Raw genomic sequence first — 27961 nt, 5'->3', positions numbered from 1 at the left:
CCTGTACTCACAGCAAAGTCAATCCATTAGACAGACTCGGAAGCCTTTTGATGCTCTCAGATCTGTATTTCAGTAGCATGTTCATGATCATGGGCTACAAAAGGGATCGAGTCTTGCTATGAATTCAGGCAGTTTGTCAGGAGCCTGCAATATCAAGCCACTAACAAGATGCTAGTAGGATTGTGAGCTTCAGGGTTTTTAGAGATGCATCAGCAATTCAGCTAGAGGGGAAGAACTTGGATCTGGCTCCTGGGAGCCTTTCCACCTTGCCTAATGGTCCGTCACACACTTCCCTCTTGTTTGGGGCTACGCTGGCAGCCCAAAGAAGTCTTCCAAGTGGGACTACTCAACTGAAGGGATTAACAGTAAATCAAAGCCAAGTGGAGAATAGCAGTTCCCAGCTCCAAGAACTATAGTATTTCCCAAAGCTTGACATTCCTCGTGAAGTTACAACTTTCTACTGTATCCCATCACTAACTCCACTACCAGTTCCCAAATAAATATACGTAGCAAGGCTAAAAGCAAGCATCAGTTCTGACGGAACAAAACTCACTTGTCTCCTGTTCTGAGCTCTTGCCAGCCTGAGTCTTCGAGCAGAATAAAAAATGAAGTAGCCCACTGTTGCTGCTGTGACAATGAAAAATGACACCGAGACAAAGAAGATGGAATAGTGGTTCATCCAGGGTCCGTGTTTCTTCCCCACTTCAATAACCATAGACACTTGTAGGCCACTCTCAATCCGGCGTAAAATTTCTGTGCCTTTCAGATTCCCAATCATGATTGCAACAATGTCTCCTGCCCCTGCAAAGGCAAAAAAAAAAGGGGGGGGGGGGGGAAATTAATTTTCCATTTCAATCACAAAACTACCATGTGGAGATAGTGATGGTATCAAGTGCATCAGCTCTGATACACAAGAGCCAAATGGGAGATTCTCCAACTGGCCTTTTCGTACCCGTGCTTAGCTAGCAGATGTGTAGCAATACATTCAAATCTCATCCTCACACCTTCGTTTAGCTGGAATGCATGTTCTTGTTACCAGCAAAACTGAGTAAATGAGCCGGGTCCAGTATGCAGTCATTGCATAAGTCTCCTGTTCCAGGGAACATTTCCCAGGCAATACTAAATGTAATACCTGAAAGTTTACCTTTCGATTCACTTTGGAACTACATCCACAGGGAATAGTTATATCAAGTGAATTCTTCGTACAGATTTGAAAGACTCAAACCTCTCTCTCTCTATTGGCTTAAGGGCTCTAGCCTGAAGATGGCACGTCAAAGAATTCATTTAAATGCTTGTCTCCGTTCTGCTTTCACGTCAGTGGAGCAACTTTTATTCAAAGTAATCCATGGCACTGAAGAGCAGCTTTGCTTCTGCATGTCAATAGGAGGACCAGCATGGAACATGGTCCTGTACCCAGTTCTCTGAGATATAATTGCTGTTGTGGGTTTGCCTCAATGACAACCTCACTGAGTGAGTTCAACACGCACCTGAACTCAAAGGGCTGCAGACTCACCTGGAATCTCAAAGTCAAATTGAACTTCCTTCTTAGACCATCACAGGTAATCCCATCAGCCAGGGGATATTTCTGATGTGATGGTACTAGAGGACCCAATATATCAGGCTGCTAAGCATCAGCCACGAGAAAGCAAGCAGCAGGCAGGGCAGTGCTTTCTTTCCCTTCCCTTCTTTACTGACTAAACACATTTTTACTTCAGTTGCAAGAGTGCTTATCCCACCAAGCCTCACTCAACAACACCAGAACTGGCAATTTAATAAGATGCCCTTTTCCATTTGTCAAAGCACTGGTTGTCCACCGAGTCAGGTCATGTAATGCTTCGAGTCACAGCCACTGCATAGCAAGTCCAGTAAATCTCTTCTGCAGCTAAACTCCCTCTTCCCCGATAACAAGTTGGGTGATGAGGAGTAAACTATGCACACAGAAGAGTTACAAATTAACTTCACTCCTATGATTTCAGTTGACAAAGAGCCCTTGTTTATCCACCAAGTTTTAATGGAGCCAAAAATCATGGTAGGCACAGATATAGAAGTTAAATTTACATCAAGTCGAGAGCTGAGGATCATGATTTTCATAAATTATGGGGAGAATGTGACAGAACAGGTTATGGTAATAACAAACTAAGGCAGAAGGCTGTTTGCAATCTTCATCTTTGCTCCCCTTCATCTCAGTGCACCACTCATTAATTAGACACAGCTAACGGGAAAAGGACATCTAGCTGCCTGTGCTTTGCAACATGCTGTCTAGCTCCACTGGCCCCACACAATGCTACGTCTACCCTCTGCCCAACAGCCACAGAAACTGGGAGGGTCATTAGGTAAAGGTGTGATGGAAAGCTGAGCATCCCTGTGAGACAGAGTTCATGTGTGGGCCTAGCACGCCAGGACAGTGCGAGTGTGTCTGCAGATGAAGGGAAGGTATTTATTTTAGGTAGTGTCACTTTGTTCTCACGTGCTGGAGTTGCATGCTGTGTGGCAATAACCGCTTCACAAAGAATTTGTCCACAATTTCCTGGTTTCTGCAATAGAGGTGGGGGTGGGCAAGACAACAGCCCACAACCCCCAATGCATCACTAGCTGCCTATTCTGACAGCTGTGCCTCCACTGCAGAAGACCATGAGGTGGGGTGAGCCGCTAGTGAAGACCATTGCCACAGGGAGACTGGCTTTGTAAGGAGAGTGAGACTACTCGGATGATGCTGCGAAGCCAAGGATTGGGCAAATGGCACCTGGTTTTCAAAAGCAAGTTCAACTGAACTACTTGCTTAATTATGTTGTAATTAAGGGGAAGAACCCAGATGCAAGCAACTTGGGTAGATGGTTGGGCAAATCAGAACCCAGTCTCTGCAGGTTGGGAATGGGATGGCTGGCAAGCGTCTGAGCCATGTTACTCCTTCTTCCTAAAAATGCCACACACTGCAGCAGAGCTGGATGCGCCTCTGCCAGCTGGCATGAAAGGCCATTTGCAGAGAGATCCATCAGTGAAAGCTTGGCCTGCCAAGCAAAAAGTTCAGCCATGGCCCAATTTCAAAACACACCCTATTCGATTTAAGACAACCCAAAAAGTTGGGAGGCACAAACGTTTCAAAGATGCTTACCGTACCAGGAGGGGACTCATCTCCCAAAAGCAGGGAGACCGCCTACTTGTAGGATGCAACCATAATTGCAGTGCTGCTACCAAAGGCACCTCATTAAACAAGCAGATGCTTGAATAATGTGATAATGAGAAGACATATAACCATGCTGATGCTGCTTCTGCAGTGCTCCTGACAGCATGGCCAAGAATCCTGCTCACCTGAAGCAAGCCCAGAAACAAAGAAATGAACCCTCTCCTCTCCCCCCCCCCCCTTGCCACTCTTGCCATTTTCCTTCAACCTTGGGGGTGGTTTTGGCACGTGTGAAACAAGAATGTTGGGGGGGGGCTTCTCCGCAGTGGTACTGGCAATGCCCACTGAATCTTGAGACCAAACCCGCTGACAAGATCTGAACAAACAGCAAGTTTCTGAGCATACATCAATATAATGCACTTCATCAACTTAAGAATCATCTCAGATCTTGTGCCTGCCCCCACTTCCACCTACCAGCATTGTTTAGATATGACTCCCCCACCCTGCCACACACACTTTGTGGAAGCCCCAAAACATGAAAAGCTGACTATATTGAAGGAAAAATCTTGCAGGGAGCTGGCCAATAGGACACAAGCTTGTATTTTTCAGGCAAGTATGTTTGTACTTATGATTAGAAGAAAAAAAAAGTCAGGAAGTGTCAGTATGTTGCACCCCTGTAGCACCAAATGGATCACTAGGATGCAGAAGTGAGATCTGCTTACCAGTTTCCACTATATACCAATCCTCCAGCTGTTCCCATCTCCAACTAAACTGGTTAAAAACTTCTCCAAAAGAAGCAGTCTGCTTGTATTTAACTGAAGCTTTACAGGGAGTGACCTGCAAATGTGAAGAGTAAGCAACCCCTACACCAGCCTGTTTAACAAGGCTCAAACATCTTAGCAAAATTTAATAATATCTTCCATGTTTCAGGGTTTTTGGCTGTAGCCATGTTGGTCTAAGGACACAGGCAGGCAAGTTCTTCGGGTAGTTGTGATATCTTATTATAAGACCAACTGAGTAGTTGGAAAAAGGTCTTAGGAAGTTTTTGGGTGCAGTCACTGTTCTTCAGGCATAGGGAGCTTGATGAAGGGTGACTGCCCGAAAGCTTGCTAAGATCTTTTTTCTACCTATTCGGTTGGTCTAGTAAAAGAGATCGCATCTACCCAAAGAACCTTGCCCAGCGAACTTCAGGCATAGGTCAAGCATGAAAATTTTGCCTCTAAACATTCAGAAGCAAACGTACTTAACCATACCAGGATGGAGCACCATAGGGGAAATAAGCCTACTTTACACCAAAGGGGGGTTACCAAGGGAGGTTTGTCTGCACCTGACCTGTGGCTCTAGTTCAGTGATGGCATGGTCTGTTTAGACTGCAAAGGAACGTAGGATCAGATGCCAGAAGGAAGGCAGCTGGAAATTATCCAACTACCTAGCAAGTCTCTTCTCATCCTCTATTAAGACACTATTTACTCAACAAGGCAGAATGACCCTGAGGAATGGGGCTGATAGCACTACAAGAGGAACAGTGCCTCCTCAATCACAGAGGCACTGCCGCCATAAAGTGCAGCCTGCCTGGACTTTAAATGGGGAAGGTCAAGCCTACAAGTAACAGCCACTGGGTTGTTCAAGTTCTCAGCCTTAAGCACACACATCCTGGAAGGGAGTGCCACAATTTCACAATACCAAGTCACTAGGTATTCGCACAAAACTGGAACATTTGAATTGCAAGACCCTTCCCCAACCCAAATGAAACCCGGAGACATTGAACAGCAAGGCAGTCGGGCCGTCCGTCACACCCGGTTTGTTTCGTCCTTCGCAAGCAGGTTATATCCGATGTCTGTAGTCTTGTCCGAGAGGGGCAGCAACATCAAAACACACCATTTTGCTTTGGTAATCATCGGCCCTTTGTGATGCCTGTTTTTCCCTTAAGTGTGTTGCTATAGCAGTGTACTGTGTGCGTGCCTAGGTTCTGCTGTGCAACCTCTCATGCCAGCTCCAACAGGTAGAATCCACCTCTGCACATCATACCCGACTTAGTAGCAGGAACCAGGCCTATTCCCATCATCTTCAAAACCAATAAGCTTCTCCCATGTCAGAACATCTGCCTCGCATGACAGTAAACAGTTAAAAACCAGGTTTTACTGCTTCATTTCCAGGTCAGTTCCTTTCCAGGTATGATTTTAAAAAGAGTTAATCGTCACTAATTTATTTTCACAAGGCCCTATAAACTTGCATTCATGTGTATAATGAGCATAGCCACGCAGCAAATACTCTCCAGAAATTAATGCCTTTTTGGAGATGGGCAAACCCTTCAAGTACTTACGGAAACATCCTATATTTGTCAGCCAGTACCTACCACCTGACATGAGTTCAGCAAAAGGTTTCCTAAAAGGAAGTCTGAAGAGCAATGCGTGTCCCTTATTCAACACCCAACCTTCGCAATAGCATTACACTTATTTAGCCATCACAAACTGCCAACTGAAATGTCAAGGTCAGCATTACATATTTTATTATTCCTTAAATGACACTGTTAAGGAAAGTAAATCAATAACTAACTTGTGTTTATTTTAGGAGACTCCTAAGACAACTCCAGGGTCGACTATGGAAGAGAGGAATGTGCTTAGCACTGTCTATGTCTCCTTCGCAGCAGAAATTTAACAGTTTCTAGGGAAGTAAAGAGGACATTTACTATTTGGCAGACTTGCGTCCACAACACAAAAAACACTCCTAGACAACACTAAGGAACGAACTGAAGATCTTACATAGCATTCGGTTTTAGAAGGCTTTGTAAATAATTAACCAGCAGCGTTTAAGTGACAGCCTTAAGAAAAGCAGCACCCAACAGACTGATGTCATCGAAACCAAAAAACCCCCTCAATTAGTGAGTGTTTAAATGAGTCAGCAGCTTGGTCTACATAGCAGTTTTCCCCACGTAACCAAGGCCTAAGATGCCTGTAGCAAGATGAATGTGGTATGGCCCAGCTTAACCCAACACATTTTTTGGGTTGTGTTCCAGTTTGATGTGAAGCCAGATTTCAAAGCCTCCAAATATTCTGTGAAACAGAATCACCACCTTTTAATCCAGCCTCCCCCATAGCTACAGGTGTCAGGAAGCAGTGTCAGAAATGCAAGTCACTAAAAAGGGGAGGAGGGAGGGAAAGATGTAGTTTCTAACACTTCGAAGCCAGTATTTTGGATTGAGCTCTCATCTTAAAATGAACAAACAAACAAACAAACAAACAAGACCCCACATGCACACTACCCGCCCCTATTAATATTTTCAATTGCTGTGAAAACAACTCTTCATTTTCATCTCCTTCCAAATACTTGAAAGATGGGAATGGAACTGACAAGTCTCAAGTCACTGTAACAGCATCTAAAACCTTGTCTTCCACTAGACTAGAAATACCTAGCTGCTTGAAACCCTGTAGTGGAAAAAGGAGTTTAAACCAAGCTAAAAACCCTAGAACCTATGATCTGGCCCACAGATATAGGACTTCAGCAAGATCTGGGCCAAGTACAGACAGTCAAAAAGCCCAAGGCTGAATCAATTCAATCTTTGCAGGTTAGTTTAAGCTGCATAGATTGAACCGATAAGCAAGCGAGCAGACATTCACTTTTGATTCTGGAAATGCAGCCACATGTCTGCAGTGGCCCAGGGCAGAAGCCGGGGGATGCTACAGCATACCTCCCTACCCAGCTAGAGCAGACAGCTTGAGCCAAGGCTAGCCCACCTCACCCCATGATGAATTGGGGGAGGTACAAACATCCTGGTATGCTGGGGGACTGAGAGTTAAACTTGAATCTGAAGGGGATCTGGGACAGAAGATCAAGAAACCAAATTTAACCTAAATTATTTAAGTCTGATACTACATCCATCCAGGTTTATTTTAAACTGGTTTGGGCCATTTAGCTAAGTACAGACAGTCAAAAAGCCTGAGGCTGAATTGATTCAGTCTTTGCAGATTAGTCTAACCTGCAAAGATTGAACCAACAAGAAAATGAACAGACATTTACTTTTGATTCAGGAAATGCAGCCACATGCCTGCAGTGGCTCAAGGGGGCATTAGAACACGGATTTGTGGCACCTAGCCAGCACGGGCTATGTTAGCTCCTCTTCCTGCTGCACCCAAGGTCTCTGGAATTTGCAGTCCAATTACAACAGCAGGACTCTGCAGAATTGCTCATCATTTCCTCTTCCTGCTTACAGTGCCTCTGGGATTTGTAGTCCAGAGTCACAGTCAGCAATAAGTTTAGCAGGGAAGGGCAACTCCATACTTGGGGGAAGGAAAGTTTAACCCCCCTCCCTGACCTCAGACTGCAGCTGAGGTTCACCTGGCAGCGCCAGTGAGTCAGCCCTCACTGCTCCAGCTAGGGAGCAAACAGCACAGCCCAGCCCTGCTCTCTGGAGCAGAGAGCACAGCCCAGCCCAGCCCACCCCAAGGCTGCAAAATACTGGGATGCTGAGGGACTCCGATTTAATTTGAACCAGAAAGAAGCCTGGGACAGAAGTGACATAAACCGGTTAGTTAAGTCTGATACTACATTCAACCAGGTTTATCTTAAACCAGTTTCAGTCATTTTGAAACTGGTTTCTGTGCACTGAACTTCTGTTCTGTTACAGGTTTAAACCTGTAGTTTCTGATCACTTTAACTGGTTTATGTACAACTTCTGTCCCAAGCCTTTGAAAGCAGTTTATGTACAGCAAGTTTCTGTTGTGTTACAGATCTGAACTGATTTCCAATCACTTATGCCAGTTTATGTGCACCTTCTGTCCTTAGCTGGGGGGAGGATTTGTCAATACAACTCATATTATTGGTTTGGAAGAGAACAGAGTATTTGGATTGCTTTGTCACAACACAGCCTCCAGAAAAGGAGAGAATTTAACATAATAATACAAGCTTCTAAAAAATGTCTAAATTAAAAGACATTTTAGAAATACGGTTTAAAACCACCACAACAATAACCTGTCACTCCACATGCCATTAGTCTTCTTTTGCTTCCAGCTCTTAAGGAGTCTTAGAACAGCTTTACACAAGGAAATTTTCTACTGCTAAAGCAATGCATTTTCAATTTTACCCAAAAGCAATTAAAGATGAACAAGAGAAATTGCTTTTGTTTCAGAGCAAGTTTTCTTCACATGCCAGTGTTCAGAGATATATATAGCTGTAAATCATCTTTGCCAAGGTTCAGGCAGAGCTTTTTTTGGCCAAGTCTCAGCATGGCATCTCGTCATGCAGCTTTTCTTAAGGGGAAAAAGAAGACACTAGACAAATCAGTATGGGTTAGGAGATCCATGGCCTCATCTTACCATGCACCTGCACCACAGTCACTCTGCTCAGGGGTAGGGAACAAACACAGGCTAGGTACAGGCATCCAAGAAACCGAAGACAGAACTGATCTAAGTATGCAGTTTTCTGCCAGCAGTGTAGTTTAGATCAGTAGTGAACAGAACACATTTGCCCCTTGGTGGGGGTGGGCAGATCTTAGACTGGGTTCTGCCATTTTTAAATCAGTCTGTGTGCACTAAACTTCTGTCCTGTTACAGGTGCAGACCAGTTTCCAATCCCTTATACCAGTACAAGCATAATGTCTGTACCTGGCCAGAATGACACCGCACCAAGGAGGTCAGTACAGCACATGCCCAGAAGAGAACATGCCTTAACCAAAAAAATATGAGACCAGTGCTGATTTAGTTTCAAGAACAAGATTCAACAAATGTAGTCAAAATTATAGTAATGCAGACTTCTAGAACAATTGTTCACCCTGGGGTTTGCACATCGGTATAATTTCCCTATGGCAAAAAGGACTCTAGTCTGGCCAGGTTGTTTTAGCTCCATGTAGTTATTGGAAATCCCTCCAGTAAAGACTCAGAATGCACTAAGGACACATCCAGAGGAGTGCGGTCATGCAGCGTGTGGCACCACAAACACTTTTGCGGCACCACAAACTGCAAAGTCTGGCGTTCTCCATGCTACAATGGCGAACTGCCCGAGTGTGTGCTGCACCAGTTTTTTTCCCCCCCGAACTCTCAACATCCAGGGGTCAAAAAACCCCAAGGAAAAAAAAAGGTGCAAAGCATGCTCAGCCAGCACGTGCTGCTGAAAAGTGGAGCTGGGATGCCTGGTGCCACGTTCTACTGCCAGCCAGGCTCTGCGTGGCAAGTCACCATGGCTGCACCCAGGGCCCCAGGTAAGGCTGCTGAGGCCAGCCTCACCCTACCCCACCTAAGGCAACTTGCTGCACACCAGCGCACACATGGCACAGGCGTTCCCCAGGGACAAGTAGCTGCGGTGCAAGGTGCATCGCTGCTAGTTGTTCCTGGGGAAGCAAACGTCCATGCACATGTGGATGTGCCCTAAGAGGCCAAACAAACATTTGCTGTGCTTCAAAAAAAAGAGACATCATACCACAGTGTCAACTGCCATCTCACTAGCATGTCCCTAACATATTACCATACCTGGCTGTCCAAGCATGCACAGAAACTAAATTGGATTTTAAACCTGTATAATGACATAACACAAGGGATACCATCAGTCCTGGATCCTGTTCTTGCTGGAAAACAATGAATGAAGCATACTGGATTGTGGCTGGTTAAAAGCTAAGCTGCATCAGACAGGCTAGAACAAGTCTGCAATGCCTGTTTTAGCCATTTTATTACAAAGGAACTCATCGTGTAGCCCAAAAAAGAAGAGGCCAATAGCACTGACGTGGCAAAATGAATCTTGTTACACTCCCGTACTTTATACAGAGAGACCAAGCTTAACTGACCTCTGACATAACTCTTTCCATAATGTGGTTGTTTCACTTTTCATACATAAAGGAGTTTTGTATGAAAAGTTTTTAGCCCACCATGTCTATCTAGAGATTGCTCTGCATGGCTGCCTGGGCCTCTAGAAACACAAAGATTGAATATGGGTCTGGTAAGTTTCCACACTAGCAACTGCTAAAGCCTTAACTTGGTAGTTAAAAAAACAAAACAAAGTGATTAAATGGGACCCAAATTCACAATCTGTTACTTCCTGTAGCGTGCAACTGTATTCTGGAGTTCTCGTTTTGATTAAACTGCATTTTGAGCAACTCCTTGTTAATTATGAAACTGATCTCAGAAGTCTCTCTCTCTCTCTCTCTCAATTTCTTCCTAAAAGATGTGGTTGTGTGTCACTTTAAACATTAGGACCTGGCCCTGTGTGTCATGCTACAGCCTACACTTTGTTAGTCAGAACAGTCTAATGAGCAGGGATCCGGGTTTTCCTTTTTCTGTAGAAAAACATGGCTTTTGTCCTTTAACTGAGAAAGATGCAGGAAACCACGGGTTTCCCCTTCCAGGCTGGCAGAGTTCTGCTTGGGGCTGGAGGGAGCAGGGGAGGGCAATCAGAGGCAGGGGATGCCACAGGCATATGCACGCACACATGCACATGGTAGCGAAGCAGCAGTGGAGAGCAGCTCTCTCCAGGTAAGTCTACGGGGCTGGTGGGGGTACAGGCTACTCAGAAGGATGGCACAGGCAACAGCGGAAAGGGGGAGGGACACTAAGGCAACATGGTGGAGGGGGGCACACGCCCCTTGAGATTTCTGCACCCATAGCAAGGAGTGTGGCTGCAGCAGGAACAGACCAGCTCTGGACAGGAGCTGCCTTTGTGGTCCAGCGTGCAGGACGCAGCACAGGGGGGAGCATCACGCTGCCATGGCTGCCAAGGTGAGGCGATACAATGGCATGGAGTTGTATCCCTACTGCTGCTGGGCAGCCATAGTGGCGCAGCACTCCCTCTCGTGCCAGGTCCTGCCCTCTGGGCCACAGAGGCAACTTCTGCTTGGAGTTGGTCTGGCCCTGATGCAGGCCCATGCCCCACTGGGGGTGCTGCATGGGGGGCTCTGTCACAAGTCCTCAGAAGCCCCGAGGCCGCTGCAGCAGCTCGTGAGTGCCCGACTTTTTTTTGTTTTTTTTTTTAAAGAACCGGGAGCTGGGCCTGGCGGGGCAGCCAAGGGCGGTGGGACTGGGAGAGCAGGCAGGGGTCACGCCATGGTCCCCTTCCTCCTCCTCTACTCCCCCCCCCCCCCCTTACCAGCACAGAGTGTGGGTCCAGCTCCCCAAGGCAGCAAGAGGGGACTGCCCAAATCTCAAATTGATTCAGACCTTTTTTTAATCAGTCTCCTGATTCGATTCAGATTTGGAGATTTGGCCACGGAAGCTTCGCAAAGGCCTACTGTTTCATTTTAATCACAGACAAACGTGGATTTGGGGTGTTTTAAATCAAAGAATTTGGCGGGTTATTTTGTTGTTTTTTTTTAAATCGGAGAGTTCTGCCTGGACTTTTAAAACAGAGAAAACCAGGATTCCTAATAATGAGATTTCACCACTAGGGAGGAAGGGGGTAGAGGGGAGAGGCTGTCCTATAGACAGCCCATTCCCTTTTGTTCAGCGAAGCTTGGGAGTTCAGAGGACTCCCTTTCTTGTGCAGCAAACTGTGATCTAAAATACCTTCCAGAGAACTGTGGAAGTTTGTGGAGCCTGTTCTGCAGCAGGTTCAGTACTCGCTTCCTCAAGCTCTTCAGCAAGTTTATTCAGCAACTGCCAGCAGCATCAGCTTTATGGAGCACGACTTACCCCATTCATGTGGGATTTTCAAAAACATGACTAATATTCCTTTTGGACAAGGAATTGCAAAAGGCTCAAGGCTTTGCTTACTGCATCAATGAGCATCCCTTCATCCCGAACATTACTGAGAACCCCAACCGCCAACCTGTTTCTTGAGCGCCTCCAAAGGTGCAATCTAAAACTTCTATGACAATCTACAAGGTCCTTTTTTTTTTTTTAAACCTTGTCCTTCACACAGGGCAGTATTTCTCTTTGGACCTCAATACTGCACTTTTCCTGGGCACACAGTGAGTCATGAAGCAGTGGCATGTTTGCTCTGCCTTCCCAAATGTCTCTACCTACTGCAGCCCTGTGATGCAGCACCGTGTCTCTGACTTGAGATGAGCCCTGTTTGTTCACCTGTTTTCCAAAGCAGACAGAAAGCATGATCCATCTATTAGGGTTAAAGGTAAACGAGCAGTTACAGCAAAGACTAATTAAAAACGTCATGAAGTCATTTGTCACGGCAACAGCTTAGAGCAAGAGGCTGGCATAACTGCTTCATAGCATATAAATCAATCGTACCGCCCAAGATGTTCAAAGGCCTGAAGAGCCTCACCATTATATGCAGCAACTGAACTAGCTACAGACATTTTGGGGTAACTTGACCAAAACCAGAAGAGAAAGTCAAGACTTGGTACAAATGCAACACTAGCTGATTAACATTGGGGCGTTCTCCATGTCTGGTTCAGCAGCTGCCACTCAGGCACTGGAGTCAATATTTATCAAACAGCTCTGTGGACACAAGCAGTTATAAATCCAAAGTTGTGCAAACTGTCATAAGTAACTTTATTTAGGGTACAGCTACGACCTTCATGCGATGGACACAGTTACGTTGGCTCTCAATCACCAGCTACCAAGGACTAAACTTTACCCAGCCACAGGGAGGCAAACAAGGCAAGCCACAGAGATAGCACCAATATCAGGAGGAGGAGAAGCATTATTTTTTTCATTGGAGGAAGAAAGCATTATTTGTACAGACACCACTCACACAGGGCTAAAACCACATTATTTTAGGGCATACTTATATCAGTCCTTTCCATAAGTTCCGGTGCATTTTGTCAGTTTTCATTCATGTCCAGCTAGGACTTTAGCTTGTCCTAAAAAGCCAGGCTTTAGAAGCAAGTCTGAGCAGGACAACATTTGTCCATCTCCCAGTTACTACTCCAGCGATTTGAGACAGCATGCTATTTTTTCAGTTCTGTTTATGGCAATGGATCTTTTTAAAACTAAAACTGTAAAGGCTAATAGTTTTCCTTTCCTTTCCACAGATCTAGCCTCTCAGTCAGACTTATGCTTCAATCTTGGTTTGTTAGAACAAGTCGGTGGGCTGTGCCTTCTTCTGTGTTATGCATATAAAACATTAGTATATGATCTATATGCCATCCTTCCCAGTAAAGATCCAGAACCATTTAAAATAAGAGAACAGATGAGAAGGAGAATTGTAAAAAGAACAAGACAACTTTGAAGGAAACTAGAATAGCACTATAAAACAGAGACCCCTAAACAGCATCTCGGCCTAGCTTTGTTTGCACATCTGGGGGGGCTAAGCCTTCCTCCCTTTGGGAGTTTGCTATTATTAAGCAAGATTAACCTCCCCTTCTAAACTCCTCCATTTGCAAGCCTGGACGAGTTATAACCTGAACACTGGGACAACAGGGAAATTGAAATTATCCCTTTGGTCCAGTGACCTGCAAAGAATCCTGCTTCCCAGACCTTCGAAACATTGCTTGCAACACTTAAGGAGTTCCCACAGTTAATGGTGTACTCCAACAGCAAGACCGGTTAACACCCTAGCTGTATCTTCCTTCTAAAGCCACCTTTAAAATTGTTATTTTATGAAGTTCTTTTGCACTCTGGGCATTTAATCACCCTCCAATCCAACATCTGCTTTTGAAGGTCAGCGTAGATTATAAAGGAGTACAACCCAAAGGAGTGCAACCCACAGAACTGTACTTTGAAACCATGCTCAGCCTGTCACAGAAAGGTACCATCTTAAAATTACCATAATTAAATCCAAAGTTTACTAGTCGATAAGATTCTGAGCTTGTAAAAACTAAATAAAGATTTCACATCCACCAAATCCTTAACATTTTACATATTTGCAGGCAAGTGTTCATCAGGATCATCACATCCGAATTGGCTATTTCTATATTGTGGGGGTTTTCTCCCCCTTCCCTATTTTGACAAAGTTTTCGTAACTGAAGATTTCTGGGACCCATCTAAGCAAGAATTCATCTGGCTTTGGGCATTCATCAAGATCATGGTAAAACAAAGCCAATCGCTTGAAGCAAGAGGACTTAAAAAATACGTTTTGCAGATGTACAGGAATCTTTCAGCCTCTAACTAAAAATGCTATTTCTGAAAAATGAGCTTGTCCCTAATGGGACAAAACTGAAACAATTTATTGTGCGACTAGATGACTTGTATTAGGAGTCGGAAAGCTGTGTTGCCCCAAAGAATTCCATAAAGGGGGACAAAAGGGAGAACCAAAGTTTTACATTGTATGTTCAAATTGCTGAAAGTCCATTCAGCAAGGCTTCCATGCTTTACCTGGTAGACGAAAGCTCACACAACACCTCTTGGACAGAAGAACAGTTAACAAGTTCCTGCAGCTACAGCAACAGCAGTTACACTTCAAATCAAATCTATTTGCATCTTTATTCTCCTACTCAAGCCGAGTTGGTCCCTCAACATAACTGCTGTACAGCACTGGCTTCCCAGAAGCCAGGTCACATGGCATGAAACCACTACTTCACACTAGTGAAGGCAGGTTGAGGTACTTTAGTCACTGATCCATGCACGCAGACAAGCAGACTCAAATCAACGCACTACCGATTGTTTCGGACTGTCGAGCTGTACTTCTGCAATCCCTCATTTCTACTGTGGCTAAAGATGAGCTAAAACTGTGTGTCAAATTAGCCTTTGTGGTCAATTTGGCAATAGCCAAGAGGATGGCACAACTGAAGTGAGAAGAGACTCTAGGCTAGCAAACTTGATGGATTTAGTTCACCATTACTGAGGCTTTGCTGGATGTAGCAACAGTAGGACCTTTATTAGTCATCTCTCATCTACACCAAGGGATTGTCTTCACTGGAAGAATAAGCATGGAGTTCAGCATGCAGGAGCAAGTTGGAAGTAAGCATAGCCATAGTGCAAATCACCAGATTATTGGACAGCACTTGATGTATAGTAATCCCCTCCTTCTGAAAGAAGAGGGCATGGAGGGGAGTTAGTTTCTGGGAAGCAGAAGCAAGCCCCACAACTTGCATCACAGCTACAGGTAGTAAAACTGCATTGATGAGGTGTTAGCACAAGAACAAGAGTTGATACACCCACAGGAACCAGCTATGAGGAACTTCGCTGGGCAAACCAGACTAGTTTTGAAGACTAATTGCTCAGCAACAGGATTTACTTTTATAGGCAAGAGGGAATTCTAGTAGAGAAGGCCATATTTAAATGAGGAGACTGATTGTGCACATCTCCAGAAATGATGCCATTGTGTGAGGGTCAAATGACTTCAGTGCTCATGCAGCCAGTACCCTAAACTTTTCAGCAGTTTATCATCCAAGCCCGATTTCATTCCACGGTACAAAAGACACCCAATGCCAGCAGTAGCGTTGACAACGTCATTGCAACTATACACACACACACAAGCTAACGCTGTAGTGCAGATCCTGCTTTATGTTGCTCTTGATCCCAAGCAGATGAACTTCCCATCTATTTAACTGAGAGTCCAGGACAGTCCCCGCAAGAGAACATCCTTGGGCTACATCACACTCAATTTGTTCTTTAAGGTTTTTCCCCACTATTGTTACCAGTGGCCAGCAGGAACACTAGCATGGGAATGTTCTGCTGGCCACTGATGCTCCTTTTGCCAGCTAATCCAGATCCAATCAAATGACAGGAGGGAAGATGCTAGCATTTCCATTCTCCCAACCACTGGTATCACTGGTGTGGTACCATCACTTATGGGAAATGCTAGGATGCACAAGGCCTTGGAGACAAGACCCAGACGTGCACCTTTTTTCATTCCCTATTTCAGTCTCTATCCCAAGGGTCAGCAACATTTTTGGGCAGAGTGCCAAAAACACCCCCAACCGACTGTAACATGTTGGTGTGCCAGGAGCAGATGGCGGGAGAGCCACAGGGGGCCTGACCCTTGTTGTGGCAGCCCCAGCCCTTTCCCCACTGCTTGTCCCAATGTGCACATGACAAGCAAAATCCCTTTACCTGCCATGCTCTGCCACCTGTGCCAGCAGTTACCGACCCCTGCTCTAGGCTCTTGCTTGATGTCTGGCTCCAAGCATGGTAGTACGTGGTCTGTTTCACCTTAACTTTCCTCCTGCCCCTTATACCCACATGCACTGCAGTCTCCTGTAGGCAGATTCAGCAACTGCCTTGTTAAATTCCAGTCAGAGACTCCATGTACGGGGGTCTGAACTCGCAGCGAGACAAAGCAATTTTTGTGGTTTGGTCACGGCACGAAGAATCGATTTTGCAGGCATTTCTTAGCAGCACCACCCCTCGCTGCCGATTGGTGGAGAGGCACACATCCTATTTAATAGCAAATTCTGTGGAAAGTAAATTATATCATACCACTATAAATCTTAATATTAAATTTGAGTCTACATTTAAAATATATTGTAATTTTAAGTGTATAAACAATACGAATTTTAATTTATATCAAACAATTTATTATTACATGTAGCGTTCTACAAAAAGTTTAGAAATACCAATTAACAGTAACCTTAACAGAAGCATTTACACTTCACTGACTTGCACCTTCACTTAGTCTACGTCACTAGCGGACAGCGACTGTCACGTGCTCTATGGCCGCAGTGATTTTCACCTTGTCTTTATATTGTGGTTAGCATTGGGACATTCTTATTATATGAATGACACACTTTTTTTAAAAAGTTTGGCTGCAATTTCCCAATAAATCAGTGCACTAGCTCCTGGTGACTGTAGACAATGCTCTTTTTCGCGGTTTCCACGAAAGCTACGACTTAAGTAGACCCCTATTCATGTAATACTTCCTTTGCATTCCTAACTTCTGCTGGGACCCAGACCAAGTGCCCAAGAACAGCACGGTGAAGAACAGAAGAGGACACAGGTAAAGACACAGAGGAGGCACAGCAGATAAAAGTTAACAGGGAAGGCAGAAAGAAACAATGCAACGACTGACGCAAGAACAGGAGGAAAGGCAGAGAAGGAAGGGAATGGAGGAAAAGCAGCAGCAACATAATGAATCAACTGCAATCAAAGCAGGTCATGGCATGACGTGTGGAGTCATGCCTGCGTAAGAGGCACCATGTATCAATTACAAGAAACAACTGGAGCCAAAGAGAATGGAAGCGCCCGATTTAGAGATTCCTGCTCTGTTTTTTGTCTAAACATGCCTGAGCCTGGAAGTCCCCGCCTGCCCCAGGACAGGTAATGCATCATGCTGAATGTTCACAATGCCTTGAACACCTGTGGCATGAATCCTAAAGCAGAAAAAACAAAATTCACATCCTTGAGGTAGGGAAAGCAGAGTCCAAACAATACACCGTGGGAGATCAATTGCCCTGGTCAGGTCACTTATGAGGAAGTTTAAGAAAAAAGCATGTTTCTAGGGACCTGGCTAAGGTGATGGACCTGACCTATCCCTTAATGGGGACAAGCCTACCTAGAGTCAGCAGTGATGAAGGATGGTACCTAGATCCGAGCAGCTGTTGGAAAGGAAGCAGAAGCCCTGGGGCAGGTGCCATCCCAGACAGAGCCAGACTCTCACCTGGCATTTGTCTATCTGAAGAAGACTTGACTCTGCAGAGAATGAGGTCTGTTTTCTGTCTGGTTAGAGGTTAAGGACACCACAGGAGATGCCACTTGCAGGACAGAGCCCATGAAGTCAAATCGAATGCTCTTCCTTATCTTCTCTTAACACACCTGTAGTCAGACTCCTTAAGTAGCCGCCAACACTAACCATTTGTGTTGCGTGATGATCCATATTCATCTTCACTCCTCTGATCATGCCCAGTCCAGAAAAAAAAAACATTATCCCCTGGAAGCATTCGGCCCTGCTAAGTCAATGCAAGCAACACCAGTCTTTGGACTGCTTGTCAAGAGAGAGATTGCCTGAAAACTTCTCATCCTATGTTAGCATGAATGGGTGGGAGGCCACAAACCAGCCACGTTGCGAGAGAACATCAGGAAGCCAGATATCTGCATTCAAGACAACGCTGTGGCATGTACATATTGCCCAGTGGGCACTGTCTGTCTTAGAGGCTGCTTCCTTCATTTCAGTCCTATGTCAAGAGCTGTGAACCTCATGCAGAGGGAGCAATCTAACCCGAGCAACCACTCACTTCTTTTCCCTGCTTTCCAGCAGAGGGGTTTACCATGCCACTTGGCAGCATCCAGAGAACGTGGCTTCTCCAGGCACTATGTTTCATAGTTGGTAGGGTCGGAAGGGACCTGAGCAGATCAAGTTCAACCCCCTGCCACGGGCAGGAAAGGATGCTGGGGTCAAACGAACCCAGTTAGGTGGCTGTCTAGCCTCCTTTTGAAGACCCCCAGGGTAGGAGCAAGCACCACTTCCCTTGGAAGTTGGTTTCAGATCCTAGCCACCCTGACTGTGAAGTAGTGCCTCCTGATATGTTCTCATTTCTCTTTCACCAAAAATCCTGATAGTGATCAGCAGGAGTTTTGCAAGAGCCCTGTCCTCTGGTAGTTAGGCAGTTGCAAAGGATGCACATTTGTAGGAGGAGAAGAGGGCAAGTTCCCAGGGCCCACTCCAAAACAGTTACCACACAAGAACCCACAAAACTGGATTTGTAACAGCTACGCTTTAGAAAATAGTCATTATCATGCTCAGTACTTCCCGTTTGACAGATGCATGTGAAGTCTGCTTGAGGCTGCTGGAGCAGCACTCTGCTTAAACAACTAACACTGCAAGTCCAAGCAATGCTGATGTGAATTCCAGCTCCAGAGATCTTAATAGATCCAACCCCACCTATAGGTCCTGGGGTAACACAAAATAAGGGGCATCTGACAACCCAGGCACTTCCAAAATAAATAAATAAAGCCCATAGGAATATTTTATAAATACTTTTTCTGTGTGGCAGAAAAAAAAAGCTACACAGATCTCTTTCTTTGAGCTTGCACACAACCATGCGTCTCAAGTTGTGCTTGGGAAACAAGCTTTCTGAAGAACTGACAAAACTTTTCTTTCAAGCTATCACCACCACTTCCTAGATGTGCTGCACGCTTCTGGCAAACTCACTAACTCCGTGTCCTGCAATGTGTGCTGCATAGCTTAACTTGCCAAATTACTATCGTTACAATTTTAGAGTACTGGGGTCTGAAGAAAACCGCTTCCTTGTTTGTTTGTTTTTTTAAAAAAAAGCTCCTTGGTGGCTTTTGCTTGTAAACTATTTGCACTACTGTACCGGCTTGGATGGACGAACACAATGATCAAACTCTTCTCAGTCTCTGTTTGCAAGGTAGGGAGTGTGTCTGCCCCACAGATAAGTAGGAGGCTTTCACGGGAAGTGGAAGGAACACGGCTTCTGCAGCTCCACTCATACTGCAGACAGCATGCAGCCCATTCAGGCTGAAACTGTGGGGCACAGGAACAAGTGCAGGGGAGCCAAGTGCAGGACCAACACTACTTCCATTTCTGAGCTTATTATTGCACTGGACAGGGAAACATCTTGCCTCAAAACATGCAGAGGAGAGGGGGCTGGCTTCAGAGCCCCTCTGCCCATAAGGCCTGGCTGAGTGACAAGCCAAGTAGAGTCACCTAAAGCCCCCACCTGCCACACACACAATCATCCTTGTGACCAGGCAAGTGCAGCCATGACAGTCTCTCCCAACCCAGCCTGCTCAGGTTTAAGCTGCTCTAGCTTTTCATGTACCCAACACTGTTACTCATTAATCAAGGAAAATTCAATAACAGAAGCACCTTGAACAGTAAGGCTGACTAGTTTAGGCAGGTACAAGGAAGTCACAGGAGTGCCAGCTTAAAAGCATCCCATCTTTTATTGTACTTCAAAATCAAGACACTTCACAAGGGAGCAGAGCTAGGCAGGAGGTGAACACAGTCCAGAACGGCTGCCACCTGCCAAGGGCCAGCACCCTGCTGAGGACGGGCAGCGCGTGCTCCCAAGGTGGGCTTTGGGGCTGTACCCCCTTGGGGGGTATCTGATTTATCCCCAAGTACCGGCAGCGATTGCCTCCTACTCAGCAGCCGGAAACATGGGGTGTTGTGCCCGCGCTCACTGCCAATCGCTCCCCAGCACAACTTTTTAAGCACATGCTGCAAAAGCGGAAGGGAGTCACTCTGCTGCTCCCTGCCTCCCTTCTTCTCACTTTCAGCTTCTGCATGGTGCTCACCAGAAAGCTGTCCCAGTTCCTGCTTCAGCAGCTTTTCTCCTTCCCAAAGAGCAGCTGAAAGGAGAGGCATCCCTGCCCATTTCACAGCTGCCCACAGGCTTTTCAACATCAGCAACGGGCTCAGCGGTAACCAGCCCTTGCATTGGAGCCTGCGCCAGCTCACGTTCAGGTGGCTCTGCCCAGTCAAGAGACCGTCTCCCCACTTCTCACCAACACCAGCACCCCTCATTTGTGTAATCACGCCTCACCCATGCACTTGCATCCCCATCCCGTGTGTAATCAGGTCCCCGCACAGGCACTTGCACCCCCGTCCTCCCCGCTGCGCAATGGGGTCCCCTCCCAGACATCAGCATCCCCTTTCACGCTGCGGCTCCAACTCTCACTTCACGCCCAGAGCCAAGCTGGTCCCTTCTCCTTTCAGACCCAGCCCCTTCCCTCCCGTTCATCCTGCCCACCCGTGTCTGGGCCCGACGGCCCGCGCGGCCACCCTGCGCCCATCTCTCCACGGGCGCGTCCCAACTGGGACGGGCGGCATCGCCCTCGCGCCCCCTTCCTCCTCCTGCGCCCAACGCCCCAGGCTGTCGGGAAAAGCCAGCCGCGTTACAGAAAAACCTGGACGCGGCGGGTCAGGATTCGACACCCTCCCTCGTGCCTAGGAAGGACGAGGCGCCCCCCGCCCCCGCTGACACACGTGACAGACGTTCTGAAGCGACTTAACGTCCCCTCGCTCGCTCCCCACCCCCACCCCCAGCCCGGCCGGGCCGGGACGGGTCGGGCCTCACCGGCGTGCGACATGGGCAGCAGCTCGGTGCCGGTGCCGCCGTAGTTGTAGACGACGGCCCCCTGCGCGCCGCGCTCGGCCGCCAGCCGGATCTTGTCGGCGAAGGTGCAGCCGCCGCCGCGCTGCACCAGGGCCAGCCAGGGCCGCGCCGCCGCGCTGAAGTTGGCGCCGGGGCCGCAGGCGTTGAGGCCGTCGCGCCCGGCGGGGGGCACCAGCAGCCCGGCCGCCCGCCGCAGCGGAGAGTCCTGCCCGTACAGCCCGGCCTCGCCCGCCTCCCAGCCGCTGCGGTTGGCGCCCGGCTCCTGCCACGACACGTTCACCCAGGCGGTCCACACGGCCTGCGCCGCCGCCCGCCGCGGGCTCAGCACCAGCGCCGCCACCAGCACCAACACCGCCCACCGCATCCTCTAGCTCGGCCCGCGGAGACCGTGCCGTGCCGCGCCGCGCCGCGCCGCCGGCGGGTAAAACCCCCACGTCCACGCGGGGCGGGGCCCGCACCTGGGGGCGGGGCGGGGCGGGGGGAGGTGCCACAGGCCCCAGCAGCGCCCCGTGCCCCGTGTGAGCGGGCCCACACAGGCACCTGCCCCCCACCCCTGTGTAATCAGGTCCCCCCCCCCCCAGGCAGTCAGGTCCCCACAGGTAGCAACACCGCACCCCTCCCTGATCGGGTCCCCACAGGCACCGGCATCTCCTCATCCCCCCGGTGTGATCGGGTCCCCCCATGGGCACAGCACCACCCATCCCCTGTGCGGCACCGGGTCCCACATGGGCACCTGCGTCCCCACCCCGTGTAATCAGGTCCCCCCACAGGCGTCTGTCCTCCCCGTGTGGTCGGGGCACCTCCTCATCCCCCCCGAGTAATCGGGGCCCCCAGGAGCAGCCTGTCCCCCCCAGCACGGACACGCAGCCACACGTGCGCCAGCGACTCTCAAGGGTGCCGCCGCCTTGAGATCCTCTCCGAGACGCCGGGTTCGCCGCCTGTCCTACACATGTGAGTCACCGAAAAGACCCAGAGATTTCAAACAGGAACTGGGAGCCTCCTGCCCCGGCGTGGGGTGAGGTGGCCCTCCTGAGTCCTTTACCACACAATTGCACTGTGATTTTTCTGTGGTCAAAAAAAAAGAAGTGACAAGGGAGAGCTAGTACAAGTAGAAGAGATGCCCGGAGACTACCAAAAGGTGCCTTGAGTCTAGAAAGGGCTGAGAAACGCTTATCAACGTTTCTTTCTCCGTGGGGTGCCCCTGTCCCAGCCCCGGCGCCCAGCGCTGCAGTGCCGGCGCCAGCTCCCTCCGCGCTGTTGCAGGCTGTTACCAGCCACCAGCTTACACCCAGGCTGCTCTGCCGCTAATATTTGCAGAGCACTTTATAAACTCAAAGCGCAGCCTCTATGGTATGCCTTATTATTGATAAACCACCATGTAAATAATGTCCAGTTGCTGTCTGTCGTCCTCGTCGTCATTCATATTTGATAACACAACCATCACTTGAACCACACACTGTTTCGCCGTCAAATGCCATTTGTTCCTGTTTGGCTAACGGCTATTAATTTCTCTAATGTGCAGCTTGCAAAGCAAATTCTCATGCATTTAATGGCTCTCTGCGGTAGGAAATTATTCTTTTTGGCTTTGTCACTCTACGGCCTCTTCCTGTACAAGTGAATACTGTATATAGAGTCACAGATGTTAGGGACTAGAAGGGACCTTACAAGTTTATTGGGTCCATGCTTAACTTTAAACTGCTAAATAGTCCCCTTGAGGAGAACAGGATGGTTTATGTGCTCAAAGTATATAGAAGTCAAGGTATAACTGGCCACTTCTGTGCCCTGCAAAGTGACAGTGGGGCAGGAGCCAGAGGTTTGCTGCTGCGAAGGGAGAAGTTGCCCCTCTGACACTTCCCCCCTGTTTCTGCTGAGTGCTCCTCCTGCCCCAGGTGCTGTCAGTACCTAGGCATTGCCAAACCCATTGCTGCAGCTCTGCCGTGCCCATTTTTGGAGGGGCGAGCTGCTGTTTGGCGTAGGAGAGGGAGAGGTGGAGGAACAAGATGAGAAGGCGAGGCCCCAACCCACCCATAGCCAGCACCCACCACTGATTTCTGTCTGGCCAGGATTTCATGGCTTGGCTTCACCGAGACTATTCGTGTGCTGAATATTAAAAAATATGCCCAAGTGCTTACAGGCTTGGGATTTTTCCAGTTAAATACAGTTTTGATACGCTGTCAGAAATCCCTGTATCTGCATTCATGAAAATGTTTACGAGACTTTTGCCTGAAAGGGGCTCCATAAACATAAAAGTCTGGCTGTACTGCCCTAGCTGCAGTTACTTCCACTAATATTATGATTGCAGTTAAACAGAAGAGCTCGGAGAAAGAAAAAAGGAAATACTCCCTGCCCCTCCCAGTGTGTTCATGCCCTGCTTTGGAGGTTTTGCTGTTTCTCCTGCTAGGGGATGCAGATATAGCACTTGATGTGGCTTTTAAGTATTTTTTAACTGCTTACATTTCAAGTGGATGGTGTCCCCTTAAGGGAAGTTCATAGGGTTTGTAAAAAGAGACGTGCTTTTTTCAGTACGTCTTACTTTTGGACCAATGGACCTCGTGACATTGCAGCACCAAGAAATATGTTGAACAATTTTACACCTTGGGCTTGGTTCCTAGAGGGAAATGAATAGCTTCCACGCCAGGACAAAGCTGGGACATGGTGTACCCTGGGAAAGCTGGGCTTATTTGGTCAGTCTAGCATCAAGGGGAAAAAACAAGGACTGTATGTGTAAGTCATAAGCTTAATGTTAATTTAGTAATAAGAGACTGTTTGCTTTTTGATTGTGCTACGGCTTCTCTTGAGCAGGAAACTATGGACCTTTGAGACACAGCAGTGCAATTTAGAAACATTGCCTATGGCACATGCAATACCTGCTTTTTGGTTCTTTATCACATCCTTCCCACCTGAGGCTGAAGGACTGCTGATTTACCTCTGGCTCTGAGCAACACCAGACTTGGGCCTCCGCTGCCTGGTATTTTGGAGGAGCAGGGGAATTTTCCAAAGCACTCCTTGAAGACAGGCCACTCCTTCCCTAGCAAGGTGTTACTGCAGTTTTATGTACAGTGGTTCTGAGCACTGAGCCAAGGGACTTGGGCCAGAACTGGCTTCCCTGAGGTCCTGTCTGCTATAAAGGCTTTTAGAGCTCTTGGCCGCCAGGGGCACAGACAGAAGTGATAGTTTTTGCCCAATCAGGTCACAGAAAGCAGTCTATAGTTGTGACCAAACACAAGTGCATGGCTGCAGACCGCTTCAAAAATGGCCAGTTAGGCGAAAATCTGAACCCTCGCTGTATGAGGGGTCAGATGAAGATGTTTCAAAACAGCATGTTCTGTAACTTCTGTCTGTGCTGTAGGCGATAAGAAAGCTGGTAATGACTTGTTTGCGTCCGGTTTCTAGAATGAAACTTGGGCGCACTACCCACCCACTGCTCTAATCTGAAGGGGTAACCTTACCCCTGAGTAGAAGAACTGATACCAGTGTCTGACTGTCTGCATATCTACTCCTCATTTACACCTAAGGCAGGTCACGCTGGTACAAATGTGCCTTGTGTTCACAGCCTTAGGGGAACTGCTCCCATTTGTGAATAGCAAGTCATTTTTTTAAGGTCCCGTTCAGGACCTGCTTCAGCAGAAGGTGAATATGAGTGGCTTTACTTTTGTGGGTAGTTTAATTTAACAGCTCAGTGTAAAATTACCCATGCTCATTAGTGTTTAAAAGATAAAAGTTAAACAGGTATTCCCCTCCCCGCCCCCCATCCTTTTGCACAGGTGCAGACGATTGTGCAATGTAGGAGGCAGTGGAAAATCAAGCCCCCATAACCCCATTCCTGCTAAACCCTGGGAGTTTAGTTATCAGCTGCATTTGTTTCAGGATCAGCCCAAAGCCTGTGTTAAATAAACTGAGCCAGTTCTTACACATTTGAATGGCTTCCTGCTTCTTCAGCTTCATGAAAACCCCTCAGGGAGGGGACAGGGGTCTGGTTTGGATCTCATTTTCATGTTTTGCACCACCTGTGCAAAAGGTAGTGGTGATGGGTACCTGTCTAACCTTAATCTTTTCAACACTAATGAGCATGGGTCATTTTACTGCTGAGCTGTCCCAGTTAAACTACCCACATAAGTAAAACCACTTGTATTCACTTAGCAGTGAGCTGTTGGCACGTGTTCATTGTATATGAATAACTATTTCCAAGGTCCAGCCCTCAACCTACAAGCTAATTTGTCTTGTGGGAAGCGTTCTGCCTTGTGGAACCCCGTGCATTTCAGGAGTCCATCTGCATAAAGCAGCTTGGAGAATCAAGGGGCACATCCACATGAGATGCTTAATGCAAACTGGACTAATTCTACTGCGTATCAGCGCAGCTGGCACCAATTATGCTAACGTACAGTAGATTACTCCAATGAGCATTAAGCATAACAAAAAAAGCATTCCTTTGTGCTAATGCACAGTAGCGCTGATTACAGCGCATTAAGCTAGTACCTGTTATTACAGGTACTAAATGTGCCGTGTGGCGGGCCAGTAGGGGGTGCTCCCGCGTTGAGCTGCCCGCCTCCCTGCTCCTGACCACCGTCCAGGCTCCGAGTGCCTCCCTGGGGTGCCTCCCGTCCGGCTGACCCCTTCCTTGGAGCACACCCACTAGCCTGGGGTCCCGCTGCCACCATCCAAGGCTCTGGACTCAATTCTGGCTCTGCGCACCTTGGAAAACGCAGGCCTGGTCGTCCCATGGGTACTAGACCCAATACAGGCACTTGGGGCACTTCCCCAAGTCAGGGGCTTATTAGGAAAGTCTCCCTTAGTCCACAGACCTAAGGGGCCTCCTTGGCATAATTTACACCCACCCCTCAATAAGTCTCCCACACCGGTCACAAAGGAGCACTTTATTGATTACAGGGGGCAGGGCGAAAACAGGGTAAAAGGTAGAGCAGTAACAGAGGAATATCAGAGGAATCCCATAGAGCAAACCAGCAGGGCTGAGGTAGCCTTTTGATCTCACATCTGAGTTACTGTAAGCTAAATATCTAGTCGGATCTCGAGTAGCTTACTCACACGCATCGTCCAGAGGTGGTTGGAGTTTCCCTCCACCGTGCGGTTATGAGGAGAGAGCCAGTTTCAGTTTCACATGGGTGACCCCATAGCTAATGGCTGCTTTCTTCCTGGACCGGGCCTTTAAATAACCTTTCTGACCTCAGCAGCCCGGTCCAATCGAAGCTGCCAGTGCTGGCCACAAGCCAACCAATCTAAAAAAGCATCACTGGCTACCTGGGCCGGTGAGCGGGGCTTTTCCCTCCCCCTCCCCAGGTGACCAGAGCATCCGCCTCCCAGGCACCAGGCTTTTGTCATGTGAGCAGGGAAGACGATCCCCCTCCCTGAGGAATTCAACACCAGGCTCTCGCGCTGGCAGAGACAGATCTCTGGAGAGAGGCACAGACGGTGGCATTTCTGCCACATGCCGTGATTATGGTGTATTAATGAATGTGTAGATGCACCCATGGGGTAGCAATCTGAGATACTGCCTTCTACTATCTCCTCCCTCAGACACGTAGCAGTAACTCATAACCCTGCCAGCAGAGCAGTGGTGGTCCCAGGCCTGCAAATGCTTTTTCAGAGTAGTGTAGCAATGGGTAGGCAAGCAGGGCATAAGAATAAGTAGGGTATAAACACAATATTAAGTACATGAATAATCTCTGTGAAGCCAACCCATGAAATCCTGGCTATACAAAAATCAGTAGTGGATGCTGCCTATGGGTGGGTGGGACCTCGCCTTCTCATCCTGTTTTTCACTGACGCCCCCTTCCCCCCCTCCCTCCGCCCCACCGCTGCCACACCAGACAGCAGCTTCCCCTCCAGCAATGGACAAGGCAAAGCTCTTCATTTCCATCTAGGAACCAAGCCCAAGGTGTAAAATTGTTGCACATTTCTTGGGGCTACAATGCCACGAGGTCCGTTGCTCCAGAAGTAAGACATACTGAAAAAACATGTCTCTTTTTACAAACACTATGTACTTTCCTCAAGGGGACACCATCCACTTGAAATGTAAGCAGTTAAAAAATAGTTAAAAGCCGCATCAGGTGCTATATCTGCATCACCCTAGCAGTGGTTCTACAATCTCAGCAGGAGAAACAGTGAAATCTCCACAGCACTGCATGAACACGCTGGGAGAGACAGGGAGCATTTCCTTTTTTCTTTCTCCCAGTTCTTCCGTTTAATTGTGATCATAATATTAGTGGAAGTTATTGCAGCTGAGCTGGTACAGCCAGAAGTGATTTTTTTATGTTTATGCAGCCCCTTTCAGGCAAATGTCTTGCGTACATTTTCCCTAATACAGATACAGTGATTTCTGACAGCAAATCACAATTGTATTTAACTGGAAAAAAGCTCAAGCCTGTAAACACTTATGCATATTTTTAATATTAAGCATTAAACAGAAAATCTGACTCAGTGTTCAAAATTACCCTGGATATTTTTATTTCTTTTTAGGCTGACACAGAGTCTTCTGCCGAGTGCATGAATATTGTGAGTGATAGTACCCCCTTTTGTGTATACGAATGTTGGCAACATCGTTCAGTGGTTATGCCCCAAGCCAAAATAGCTGCCCCCGACTGGAATAGCTGGCTGAGCATTTTTGGCTGAGACCTATGGTGAGATTAGAAACATTTTGTTACTGAAATGGCAGGAAGTAAAGCAAGGAATGAAGTCTCACTGTGCTTCGAAAGAGCTGAAGCATTTTGCTAAAGATCAAGTCATATTAAAAGCTCACTAAGCAAATCCTTTCATCTTAAACTAAACAAATGTCTTATTCCTTATTGCACAATGGAAGCAGAGCATGTCATGCAAAATTAAAATTTAGGGGAAAAACCCCATATTCATTCTGAAAATAAGCAGGCAGCTGGTCCCTGCTCTGGCACTTGGTTCCATGTGGGTGCAGGGGTCTGCTCATGAAAATCAGGGAGCTTGTTCCAGGACATGAGTTATAAAACACAGTTCCAAGCTCTTCTAAAGTGTCG

At 47.5% G+C, this 27961-nt stretch overlaps 1 protein-coding gene across 2 annotated transcripts in view; it reads right to left on the bottom strand.

The window, feature by feature from the left end:
- The window catches only part of RNF128 (ring finger protein 128), a 59910-nt gene that overhangs the window by 18958 nt on the left and 12991 nt on the right, over positions 1-27961 (bottom strand). The window contains exons 1-2 of one of the 2 annotated variants that reach the window (XM_014600851.3): positions 20922-21371; positions 554-801 (exon numbers count right to left, since the gene is read on the bottom strand). In XM_014600851.3, the coding sequence (XP_014456337.3) occupies positions 554-801; positions 20922-21324 (651 nt within the window). In that variant the 5' untranslated portion in view covers positions 21325-21371. Of the gene's footprint in view, positions 1-553; positions 802-20921; positions 21372-27961 lie in introns of those variants that run through there. The other variant, XM_059732862.1, reaches the window with a different exon arrangement.

Source organism: Alligator mississippiensis, chromosome 8 (genome assembly GCF_030867095.1).
Source record: "Alligator mississippiensis isolate rAllMis1 chromosome 8, rAllMis1, whole genome shotgun sequence".
NCBI classification, from domain to species: domain Eukaryota; kingdom Metazoa; phylum Chordata; order Crocodylia; family Alligatoridae; genus Alligator; species Alligator mississippiensis.
The sequence above is the reverse complement of the archived record's forward strand: the minus strand, read 5'-3'. Positions and strand labels throughout refer to the sequence as shown.